Source organism: Suricata suricatta, chromosome 1, assembly GCF_006229205.1.
Source record: "Suricata suricatta isolate VVHF042 chromosome 1, meerkat_22Aug2017_6uvM2_HiC, whole genome shotgun sequence".
In the NCBI taxonomy this organism is placed as follows: Eukaryota; Metazoa; Chordata; class Mammalia; order Carnivora; family Herpestidae; genus Suricata; species Suricata suricatta.
The window spans coordinates 7000766-7013821 of NC_043700.1; the positions used below are offsets into that span (position 1 = coordinate 7000766).

Here is a 13056-nt window from a genome sequence, read left to right on the forward strand (position 1 = left end):
CCATCTGAGCCACAGGTGCCCCTGCAAGGAGCTCAAAGACCGCCATCACTGAACCGGGCTACCCACCGTTGCATCCCATCCGTGTCCCAGCCACCCCAGCCAACTCTGCCTTGCTTTGCTCTGACCCTACGTGACGGCTCAGAACTACTTAACCTTTCTGAGCTTCAGTTGGTTATTCTTTATTTTTTAATTAATGTATTTATTTTAAGAGAGAGAAAGAGACAGAGGGAGAAGGGGGAGGGAGGGAGGGAGAGAGAGAGAGGGACGGAGAGAATCCCAAGCAAGCTCCATGTTGTCAGTGCAGAGCCCAATGCTGGGCTCGATCTCATGAACTGTGAGATCATGACCAGCACTGAAATCAAGACCCAGATGCTTAACTGACCAAGCCACCCAGGCACCTTTCTGTTGGTTATTCTTAAATAAACACACGAATAAAGCCAACCACTTATGTTTCTGAGACCATCTACCTGAAGAGCTAACGTGACAGTGGGCAGAGTGCCCTAGCATTGCCATGTGCTTACAGCAACCGTTCGGCAAACACAATGTATTATAGCTTCACCATGGGGGCGCCTGGGTGGCTCAGTTTATTAAGCATCTAACTTTGGCTAAGGTCATAATCCCACAGTCCATGAGTTCGAGCCCCACGTTGGGCTCTGTGCTGATAGCTCAGAGCCTGGACCTGCTTTCAGATTTTGTGTGTGTCTCTCTCTCTGCCCCTCCCCCATTCACACTCAGTCTCTCTCCCTCAAAAATAAAAAAAACATTAAAAAAATTATAATTTCACCATCTTATTTTTTTTTATCTTTTAATTTTTTAATTTATTTTTGAGAGAGAGAGACAGCTTGAGCAGGGGAGGGTCAGAGAGAGAGGGAGGCACAGAATCTGAAGACAGACTCCGGGCTCTGAGCTAGCTGTCAGCACAGAGCATGATGCGGGGCTCGAACTCACAAACCATGAGATCATGACCTGAGCCTAAGCTGGACGCTCAACCGACTGAGCCACCCAGGTGTACCACCATCTTTTTTTATTGATGCCCCTCTGAGCTACTAAACTGTGGGCAGCTTTGTGCTGTTTTTGAAGAACTGTAAAGTAGCAGATAAAGAGCTCACCATTATAGAGGGACTGTAGGCTGTGACACTGGCAAATGCTTTAAGTAATACAAGTATATCTCACAGAAAATGTACAACGACCCTCTGATATACCATCTCTCCATTTACTAACGAAGACCCCGAGGCGGCAGACTTTAAACGAGTTTCCTAAGATCTCACAGCTGGAAGGTGCTAGAACCATGACAGAATAATTAATGTATGGTGAAACCCCCGTTCTCTGCAATGGAATTTGAAGCTCCATTGCCCCCTGATTTAAGGTAGTTTCTTCATTCCATTCGTCTTAGCTGAGTTTCTTCAATATCCAAGGCATTGTTTTTCTTATATGCCACCGGCCGTCATTTCAAAGACCAAGTGACTTTGGGCTTAGAAAAGTGTGATACCTTCTTCAGAATAGCAGCAGTACTTGCCTGCAGTCTTGTTACAATTCAGTATCCAAGTATTTGGCAAGAGTCATGTTTGCCTCTTGAGCCTTAGGTGAATTATGAGTGTCTCCTCTTTTCCTTCTGGTTAAATCCCTTGTCCTTCAAAACTCTTATTTTTTAATAATCAAAATATTTTGATATAATGCTGCAGAACCAGGTTTGTAGTCATTTGTGTGTGCTACTTATTATTTTCTTAAATGTTTACTTTTGAGAGAGAGAGCATGAGCAAGGGAGGGGCAGAGAGGGAGACACAGAATCTGAAGCAGGCTCTAGACTCTGAGCCGTCAGCACAGAGCCTGACATGGGGCTCGAACCCACGAACCATGAGATCATGACTTGAGTGGAAGTCAGAAGCTTAACCAACTGAGCCACCCAGGCTTCCTGTGTGCTACTTAAAATGAACTCTAAATGGTTATAAAAACTCTAACACTGCATCTAATTAATTTTCATAAATAAAAATTCCTTTACAAATATTATTACTTACACTCGGCCCTAAAGATCAAGTTTGTTTAGACAGATTCCCTTTTCTTCCACATCCCTAGGCCATCATGCCAATTAGGGATACAAGTATTGTTTCCAAGTTTAATATTCTCTGTACCGGAGACAGTCTCTCCAACCCAAATCACTCTTAGTTTGTTGCTTTCTTTGAGGAATGGTAAGTAGCCAAAAAACTTGGCTTCTAGACTAGATTTTCCTAGATGAGCAATTTCATCATAATGGTGGAATGGAGAGGAGAACAAAGCCCACATTTTTGTTTAGCTTCCTTCCTTTTTCTTCTTGGACAGTTACTATAAAAGAAGTATTCATTCCTCCCCAGACTCAACAGATCTGTGATCCTCTGTGTTTGCCCTCTGAAGAACTGGCACTTTTTCCTTTTCCCAATTCCCCATTCTGGATCGAGAGGGACGTCAGACCCAAAGCTTCCAAGGTCAGAAATTCGTCTGGTGCACCACTTTGTGCTAAACCATTCGTACTTGCCCTTGATGGATGATCGGAATCAACACTTCTCTAGTGAATGAGGTGGTTTGGAAAACAGAAGGAGCTCATAAATTTCCTCGGAGGGCTCATCCAAGATGTGTCTGGTTGTTCCAGAGGGGTGCAGGTCCACCCGAGTCACAGCTGCCCTGCTCATTATTGACTGCCGCTGTGATGTGTTGCGACTACATGATAGCCTCCTCCCACGCTTCGACAGTGGTCAACTCGGTCCCCTAATGAGGAACTCTGTAGCATTATGAGGGTGCAGAGCGGATTTCAGTGGAAGGGCCTTAACCGTCATGGCCCTCACCACCCGTCTTCATTTAAATCAAGCCGCACACTTGGTGGCGGAGGCTAAGCCAGTGTTTCTATTTAGGAACATGAATGGCACTTCGGTGTTACGTTTCAGTTTGTTTGTCCTCTGCCCATAGTTTAAGACTCTAAGCCTTCTGGAAAGAGTGGATGTATTTCTGAATGTTGCTATTTTGCTCAGTAGGTAACGGTGGCATGGAAATTTTAGCTGCCCTCATGGAGACTGGATGGCTTCCTGCCATTTCACATGCTCGCCCACATTCCTGACGCGCCCACAATATTTACTGTTGTTCTGATCCCTAGGAAAGAATGCTGAAGGCTGCTCCATTGTGACACACTGTATAGGGCGGCCAGGTTCCGTGAAGAGGAATGTAACCTACATCCATTTTAAACAAACGGACACCGTTTATTTGTAAACACCATTTTATCCTTTTCTTTACAGAAAAATTCCATTGAAAGTCCAGCTTCTGAAACTTCATAGAAGTAGGGCTCTCCCATTTAGAAGAAGGGGAAAGGGTCCCCGGGAGCCCCGTGCCTGCACGCCGCCCTTGCCTCTCCATCCCACGGGTCTTCTAGGTAACCGATGGAGAATTAGAAGATTGAAGATCAGGAAAAAAGTCTTTCTTGTAGATGTTGTCCCCCAACCTATATTTCACAGGGTGGACTGGTTTCATCACAGGCCCCCTGGAAAGGCTGACAACTTAATAATTTATGAGACTCTCCTTCCCTGATCTGCGACCCTGTGGGCATCTGCAGTCTTAAAAGCCAACGGTCTCCTTTGTAGCACCGCTGAGAGAAGGCTGGAAAGAATGAACGATGTGTTCTTCGTGCAGCTGGTAGAGAAGAAATGCCAAAAGTTCCCCAGAGTCCGTAAGCAAACTCTCCTTTCTCTTTCTTTCTTTTTAAAATGACGTGAGGGTGTTTTCACAGGAGGAGGCTTTCCAAATGCGCCGCCTGCTTTCAATGCCACAGTTCATCTATCACTGGGGACAGACCTTCCTCTCTTCTCCCTAGGTTGGAAAATGAGCTTAATGTGCCAAAATTGTCACTGGGGTACAGAACTGCCATGGAGCCTCTCCGCAGACGGGCGCCGCTGGCTTGGAGACCAGGAGTCTTCTGTCTTCCCGGGGACAGGGCTCGTGAAATACACATAGGGGCGCATTAACTCAGGATACCAAGGATTCAGTAAAATACGTCTGGAGGGAATGATTTCCATCATTAGGTAACGGCTCTTTTTTTTTTTTTTTTTAATTGTAGTCTGAGTCTAGTCAAGGCAGCAGAAAGCTCTTACAAGAACTGTTTACTTGTGGCTGAATGATTTGAGAACATATATATGTGTTGTTCACACTGGCACCAACCGCCCACCTCTGAATCCTTATCTAACATTTATACATCAAGCTTTCCCCCACGAGAACCAGGCTTGTTCTAAACGTCCTCTCTGCACTTATATTCAGCTTGGTGTCTCTCTACTCGTGCGTGACGGGATCTGGTCTGCCTCTGAAATGTAATCTCAAGCCCCACGTTCTTGATGAAGGGCCTGATACTCTCGGCGGACTTCCTTAGAAAACAGTCATTACAGAACTGAACTGTTTTTATTTGAGCATCATACGGATTTCTGGCTTGCGATCTGACTGTTATATATGTGCAAAGTGGGACTGTGATCTATGTGCAGAGTTTGGCCCCATGTCACCAAGTCTCCTTTTGCTTATAAGGGAAGTCAGGTCGTGCATGTGGCAAATGTACACATTTCTCTGTATGCGCACACACGTAATACACAGACACATGTGTTCATCTGTGTGCATGTAGCACAGGATGTTGAACTAGAAACAGAATAGGTATCCAAGTACTTACTGAACTGGATTAAAGTCGAAACTGGTATCAGTTATGCCAATTAGCAAGTCTTATTTCAATAATTTACCATCTTCTAAAAGAGATAGTAAACTGAAAGGCAGATGGTCCAGACCTACTTTTCACTCTTCAACTGTCCTAATCACATAAAAACTATAGAATTCGTGATAACAGTGCCTCCTATCAATATATATACAATTCATTTTGAAATTTTTTACCAAAGTACCTGTTATTTCTCAAAAGCCTTAGTGTATGCATCCTAAACGTACTTATTCTTGCCTAAAAACATGTTCTTTTAACAATAAAACTTTGGGCTTTTAGGTAAAAATTTAGGCAAGAGATATGTGAGTCAGAAATAATAGCAATAATAATTATAATATATAATAGTAAGTTGAGAGATGAAGAAGTGAATGGGGTCGTGAAAATGGGGAATTGGGCTGGTTTTAAGCATTAAAAATAAGGATACACGCACAATGATGGGAGAGAATATGCGTGTCGTTAGTACAACTCTATGTAACTGACGTGTCCCAGGCAGAACTCTGCTTATCCCTCCACTTACATCCTTAGCCCAGCCTTGTAAAATAGTACCTCCCTCGTTTTTAAACTTGGTTCTCTATCTGTGTCCCAGTAGACTCTTCACACCTTTAGGAAAGGGGCTGTGGCGGGTTCGTATAGTTTATCCTTTATGCCTAGGCCAGTGCCTGTGAGATAGAAATGCACCAGTAAACACGGTAAGAAATAAAGGAGCAAACAATCGACTGGCCTAAGGAAGGGAGAGAGAAACAACAGGTGCGAGAAGAATATTCCTGGGAAAACCAACCCCCCCCAAACTGCTTTGAGCAGGCCAAGTCCTTTAATTCCAAAAGTCCATTCATTTCTCCAAATACAGAGGAAGAGGAAAGACTAATGCATTAAAATACAGCAGTCTTTTGTGAACTTGGACCTTTGTTCCCACATTCCACTTTTAATTCGCAGTATTATAATGGTCTCTTCCCAAAAAAGTGCTCTGACATTTCCAAAAAATCGTAGAGCTGGGGCAAAAGGAAAATTGCTTTAAAATTTTTTTTGTAGCACTTTTGATTATAATGTCATGTCTTTTGTCATAGATAACAGTTCTATTGATTCAAGTTATTCTTACCTGGAGCTCCACCTAAGTATAGAAAATGTGCCCAAAGCTGTCACATCTTCAAGGTATTTTTATACCTTTATATAATGAACATCATGAAAGAAGTCATCCTACAGATCTGCCTCTTGAAATTGTTCACTGCTGAGATTCCGAGGAAAGTTCCTAACATTACTCACCCCACACACGATCCACAAAGCAGCAGCAAGAACTAATGAAATAACTTGCTCCCTGATTACAGGTAAAATGAATATCTCTGCTGCTGACGTCATTGGCACAGCCAGCGGTCCACCCCCCGCAGTGGCTTTGGCTGGTAGCTGCGGACTGGCCCGCGTGGCTAAGCAGTTCCTCTCCTTAACGACAGACTTTCCCTTTAGATGTGTCAGTGTCTAATTCTGGGGGACAAGCATTTACCCTACAGAAAACATCTGCTCTCTCTGCCAATGCCATTTAAAGGTTTCATCCGATTCATTTCTTCTTTTTATTTATTTGGATTATCATTCTTTCATTTCTATCCACGCCACCACCAGGCAAATCTAGCCCCACATCTCCTCAAGGCAGGAGCCTAACTGGCTTCCGTACCTCATGCCTATCCCAATGTCCAACTCCAACGGTCACTACTACACATATGTGTACTTCAGATTAAGGTTTTGTCCCTGGATTTTCCCATTTCCCCCCTTTGGACTCAGCAAAAACTCCTAGTGAGTCCTAGTGCCTTCAAAATTAAGTTCCAACTGCTTAAGCTGCCATTTAAACTCTTTCATATCAGTGGGGTACCGGGGTGGCTCAGTCGGTTAAGAGTCTGACTCTTGATTTTGGCTCACGTCATAATCTTGTGGTTTGCAAGTATGAGCCCCGCACCGGGCTCTGTGCTGATGGTGTGGAGCCTGCTTGGGATTCTCTCTGTCTCTCCCTCTCTCTCTGCCCCTTGCCTGCTCTCTCTCTCTCTCTCAAATACAATTTTTAAAAGTATTTAAAAAATTCTTTCATATCTGTGCCCAATTTATTATCATTTTCTACTGCATGAAACTTCATTCCAGTTAAATCTAATGTTTCTTAATATTCTATGAGCACCCATAATGCATGTCTCTGCTAGTTCCTGGGGTCTACTCAAGATCAGCCTCCTCAATTAGAATAAAATACTTGCAGGTGGAAAAAAACATCTTGCATTTTTTTTAAAGTTTATTTATTTTGAGAGAGAGAGAGAATGTATCCGCACAAGTTGGGAAGGGGCAGAGAGAGAGAGAGAGAGAGAGAGAGAGAGAGAGAGAGAGAGAGAGAGAGAATCCCAAGAAGGCTCCGTGCTGTCAGCACAGAGCCCCATGGGCTCAATCCCATGAACTGTGAGATCATGATCTGAGCCAAAATCAAGAGTTGGACGCTTAACTGACTGAGCCACCCAGGCACCCCACATTTGGCCTTTTGATATCTTGTTTTTACAGTGCTTGCTACCAAACATGCTCAAAAATAGATGCTTAGAACTGGCTCTGTCCATTTGTAGGTAAAACTACTGAACTTTCTTTAGAACCTAAGATAGAACATGAAAAGTATTACCCTTACCCTCTGGGTCTCTTGACATGTCTCTGGGGCATTAGTAGGTCATGGATTTTTCTAGGCCCTTAGCGTGACTTCATAAAATCAGTGTGCTCCCCTATATCCTCACTGGCTCTCGGTATTGTTTGGTACCACAGCTAAAAACATCTCTCAACTCCTGTGAGCCTCACTGTTAGTCTCCAAGCATAGTGCTAGCTTCAAAAACAGACTAGTCCTCTGATAGTTTAGAAATCATAACCAGCACATTTATCAGCTAGAATGACACAGGAGGTAGTTACAGAGAAAATCACAATAACTACGTCCCTTCACTGCGACGGTGGCATTGATAAGTCTTCAGTACAAAAGGGGAAGGGGCAAATGCGTATGTTTTATTGGCATCCCAGAGAGATAGAGAAGAAAGTCATCTTAAGCTATTTTGGCTGCCAATTAGCCTTCAGGTGTCTTACTGTGTAATCAGACCTTGGTCTCAAGCCTGACTGGAAAGTCCTTGAAGAAAACACTCTACCCTACATTGATCAAATACAATGAGCTGATTTGCAATAACCTCTAGCAAGACACAGTTTCTTTTACTTCATACCAAAGTACTCTGGCTCCCGGGGAGGACATCCAGAATGTTGTCAACAGAGTCCTCTGTGGTTATTAAAGACATGAAAATACACACATCATCTCCTATTTCATGGAATTTGGCAACTGTACCTCAGAAATGTTAGGGAACAATCTGGCTAAGTCTTGAAAGTAGGAAAGAGAGGCCCAATTCAAAGTGGAATGAAGGTGATAATCTTTCCTAGGCAGGAGGAAATTGCTAGATTAAACAAAGATAATTAAGCCTCATTAGTAATTATAAAATGTAAACAAAATAAAAATAGTTTGATTGTAGGAAATAAAAGGAAGAGTTATGTTAAAATGGAGACATTAATAGTTCCCTAGGCAAAGAAAAATTGACTCTTAGAGGTAAGAGATCAAGAGTTTGTAAAAAAAAAAAAAATTCGTAAGGTACCTGGTTGTCCTCCTAATATTACAGTAAAATTGGAGACTAATTATGCTTGCATTGAACAAAATCATAATATAGTCTACTGTTTAATATATAGATTAATACAAGATATGAGAAAAAATTTTGTTAAATCAATATAATGTTAACACAAAACAAAACAAAATTTTTTAAAAACTTATGTTCCCAATTTATACTCCCAGGAAGAGATTTTCCATTAATGAGTGTTGATTTATTACTTTCCTTTTTTTTTTTTTAAGAAAAAAAAGATTACTCATTTTTGAGAGAGAGAGAGAAAAAGAGAGAGAGAGAGAGAGAGAGCGTGAGTGAGCAGGAAGAGAGAATCCCAAGCAGGCTCTGTGCTGTGAGATCATGATCTGAGCCGAAATCAAAAGTTGGACACTTACCCGATCGAGCCACCCAGGCGCCCCTCTTTTTTTCTTTTTTGGGACATAATCCTAGAGTTCTAATATATCTTACCACAGACTCATAAAATTAGATGGGAACATGGAAGGAATTTCATATATTCCTGTGACTTCCAGCATAAGTGCACTGAGATCATGTTAAAGAGAAACAATTGTCTCCACTTATTTATGACTCTGCACAAAACGGAGCTACCATAGCTTTCTCTAAAATTGACACTTTATGTCACTACACAAAAAGCATAGAATTTTAGCCAGTATTCCACACTTTTATGTCGGTCAGGCAATTCTCATAATAGGTAGACATGATTTGACTATGAAGTAATGATTTATAAGCTGTGCATGAGAATAATTTTTATCACCTTATGATCATATGATCAATTTAATCTTATACCTAGAAATATGGTTTTTATTTTAAGACCTAGTTTCCTATGTTTGTGCTTTCTAAACAAAATATTCCATTTGCCAACACAGCATGCGCCACATTTAAATAGTTACAGCTCTGCAAAGCTGGGCTGCTGGGCAAAGGATTACATGCTGCCTATTCCCTCTGGAGCCATCTTTTTTGTGAGAGTTTCATACTGGCATTTAGATTTTCCACGCTTTGAATCGAGTACATAAATTTCTCACTTTGCATAAGAGCACTCTTTCCTGGCAAAAACAGACTTATTATCCATCTCACATACCAAAAAAGACTTTCTACCTTTATTCGGCATTCGACATACCTATAGAGTAACCTAGTTTCTAGAATGAAGTATTCCACAAATGGAAGAAGTAGAAAAACAGATGTGAAGAAGGCAGGCTTTCCATTCTAAATGCTCTTCTTAAAAAAAATAAAGTTTTCTCATTCCTTGATAGTACATTTGGGTTCTGAAAATCTAAGTTACTTTAGAGGAATTCGGGGTCTAAACTGTGTATACTAGCCTGCTGATATTCAAACCAGAAATTAATCAAAAGGCTGTAAGAAGCTAAAATGTCACCATGATGCTCATCATAACCTCTGTTTTACTGTATAAAAAGAACATCAGTCCAATAGAATAGAAACGGTTTTACAACCTTTAAAGTCTATGGTTAAAATGACTTTCTCGTTTGGTCTCATGCTTCAGTTTCTTCTAAGAAATATGAATAAATGTGCTTGGTTACACTCAAAAAATTTGTTAACTCATATTCTTATCCTCATATAACCAAGTTTTTACACACTCGAGCAAGGCTACGACAATTCCTTCGAGAAAAACACACGCCATAAATCCTATTTGACATGCCGTGTTTTATTTTATAATCTTGTTAAAATAAACGTCGTCAAAAACAAATGCAACCTTCAGCAATTCTCTTTTTCACAACACTTGTTTTACTTTCGACTAAAGAGTTGGTTTAAAAATCCTAAAAATCCGGGAGCGTGTTAAAGGGCAACTGAAGAAGGATCATCGGTAACTGCAGCCTCTAGAATTACAGCGCGACCAATGCAATGTTTAAGGTTTTCAAATATTTTTTAACAGAATATACATCCTCCATGGCTGGTTTCCACTGATCTATTTTGCCATGAGGCCTCGATTTCATGAAACCAGACCTTTGTACAGCAAAATGATGTTCTTTTTCCTGAAGCCACGAGGTTAAGAAGTGTTTTTGTAAGGGGGGCGTTAAGGACACAGGTGGCTTTGAAGGGGCCGCTAAATCAAGGGGTCCGCGAGGTCTCACTGGACGGCGGCGGGGGGCCCGTCGTTTGAAACCGGAGAGCGTAACCATAAACATACCTTGGCCTTGGGTTACTCCATAAAATTCAGCTGCTATCCTGGCCGCTTCCTTGCGGTTGCCTTTCACGATGTAGAAGTGGCTGAGGATGGCGAGGCTGATCTTCACAAAGAGCTTGAAGCAGAAGAGGGAGAGAATGGTGAAGTAGACATTGGACAGCTGCTGCGCGAACGGCCGGCTCTCCTCCAACACCGACATCGTGGCCCCAGAGCCCCGCGGCAGGTGCCGTCTGTCACCGCGATCCGAGTCTCAACTGTGCCCGGCCCTCGGCCCTCGCTGCTCAGGATGCTCCTCAACAGCTGGGCCCCAGGAAAGCGAGCGTCAGCTGGTCACAGACGCCCAGGCTCAAAATATTTATACTGTCCGGAAGGCGTTGGCGAAAGCCGCGATTGGCCGGGCGCCGCTCCGCGGCCGCGAGCGCACGCAACACGTGCTCTGCCAGCGTGCGGGGCCCCGGACTTTCCACCCTCCGCGTGGGCAGCGACCCCCACCCCGCCGCCCAGGATTTCCAACCCTGGCGCCAGAATCCGCTGACGGACAATTTCCTTTTTCGGCATCGAATGGTCACGAAGGGTCGGAAGGCTTTGTGTATGGGTTTCCTGTTGTTAACCTAAATGATTTTCATAGATTTTCATAATAGGTGCATAAAATCGAGTCCACGAATCCGAAGTCCGCTCTGTAGAGCATAAAGTGAATCATCACGTGGCCTGGGCTGCGCCATCTTAGTAAGTCCGCATCAGTTAGCTAATTATGTTGCTTTCACTTTGTCCGGAAAAAATTTTTTTTTTCTTATAAATGGATAGACTGGAGAGCCGTCAAGTGATCATTTTAGACTGTTCATCTTAAGGACACTTTTTAAGCACCTACTAGGTGTCAGATAGTTTGCTGGATGCTGGAGGACAAAGAAGAATGTAATGATGGTGCCACAGGATCTGGCGTCTAGAGGAGGAAACGGGTGTCGGATAAATACGGGTGAGGATCGGGGATCACATCCCGGGAGCACTGAGAGGAAGGGCCTAAGCCTCGTAGGGAGGAGTCAGAAGACACTCCCTGAAGGACGTGGCATGTTCAGAGAACTATTAGGTAAACATAAGTGTTTTATATAGTCCAAAACCAAGCAAAACAATATACTTTTTAGACCTGTAATCCTCAACCCTAATTTGAGTTAATTTGTGAATGAGTTGCAAGTGTCTGTAAGGGCATTCTCAGGCACGCTATATTTTTGAAAGACAAACGGAGTAAATTATTAAGAAGAATAATTTAGAGTGGTAATATTTGGCACTTAAGTCAAAAAGAAAAAAGCCACAATAAAAGGCGTTGTATTACATAGGGAGTTTATTCATGCTTTAAAAAATTATTTATTCTGAGAGAGAGAGCAAGCACAGGCAAGAGCACGAGCAGGGGAGGGGAAGAGAGGGAGAGAGAATCCCAAGCCCTCTCTGAGCTGTCAGCAGTAGTCTGTGAGGGGGCTCCATCTCATATAGCATGAGATGGTGACCTGAGCCAAAATCAAGAGTCAGATGCTTACCTGAATGAGCCATCTAGGCGCCCCTATTCGTACATTTTTAGGACCAGATTTGGTCATTGTTCAGTGTTGTATGTGTCCCAATTCTTTTGAAAAGCTCCAAAATAGCATATATTAACATACAGACAATACAAGTGGACCAGCACGATAAAGGGGCATATGGATGCCTGCACATACTGGTGTTGCGTGCTTATCTGCCTTGGTATATGTTTTTTTATGCTGTTTGATCTGATTGGAGTTAATTACATGAAACATTCCTAGGACAGAAGAGAGGTTGCTGAAAGATACATGTGCCCAATGAAGTAGCTTCTTTGCCCAGTGACTGAATGGCTCCCAGAAAAATAAATCAGGTCAACACGTTAGAAAGAAATGACTGAGCTCTCTATTGCCTGGTATTGTTTTCACAGGCAGAGAACTAGATGGTATGAGTGGCCATTACTTGGACCCGGCGTGCCCTTTCACGTGCACTTTGCGAATCAATGAAGATAAATTGCAAGGTATGGGAGAGAAAGCTACCGAAGTGTTCCTCTCTCACACTGGTAGTGACACGGTGCCAGTTAAGTCATGGCATGACGATCACCTTCCACTTGGTCTTCCCTCTGGCACGGGGGACTCATGTGTGACTGCGCCTGGAGAGACGCGCCCACGGACAGCTGGGCCATCACAATGCTCTGAGTCACTGCACTGACTTCCACTGCAGGGCTTTAGAATCAGAAGTAAAACCCGCCTAAGCCACATGCAAGTGTGCGTCTAAGGTTTCACCCTTCCTCTTTACCAGTAAGTGCTATTATAAATAATTATCTGCACATCAGCTAGTCAGGGCCTGGATTCTTTCGGGTTGAGGAACACACTTATTTAAATAAGGCTGCCATCACTGGGACATTGAGTTTAGATTTCTGTGGTTTTACTAGGAGAAAAATATTATTGTCTAATATGTAGCATATGATGTCAAGAGGCCAGGTTTTATTTTAATGAGTTTCTTCATCTCTACCTCTATTTTCTGTGTTGGTATATACTCTCCTTTGGAAA

General features: G+C 42.7%; 1 protein-coding gene and 1 long non-coding RNA gene across 2 annotated transcripts in view; one reads left to right on the forward strand and one right to left on the reverse strand.

Moving 5' to 3' along the window:
- The window catches only part of ASB5 (ankyrin repeat and SOCS box containing 5), a 49160-nt gene extending 38445 nt beyond the window's left edge, over positions 1-10715 (reverse strand). Inside the window, exon 1 of the mRNA XM_029934048.1 lies at positions 10505-10715. Coding sequence (XP_029789908.1) covers positions 10505-10700 — 196 coding nt within the window. The 5' untranslated portion in view covers positions 10701-10715. The remainder of the gene's footprint in view (positions 1-10504) is intronic.
- Positions 3266-5965, forward strand: LOC115287536. Its single transcript, XR_003906526.1, has 3 exons — positions 3266-3688; positions 3833-4040; positions 5773-5965. It is a non-coding gene; the product is annotated as an uncharacterized LOC115287536 (long non-coding RNA).
- Positions 10716-13056: the final 2341 nt, after the last annotated feature.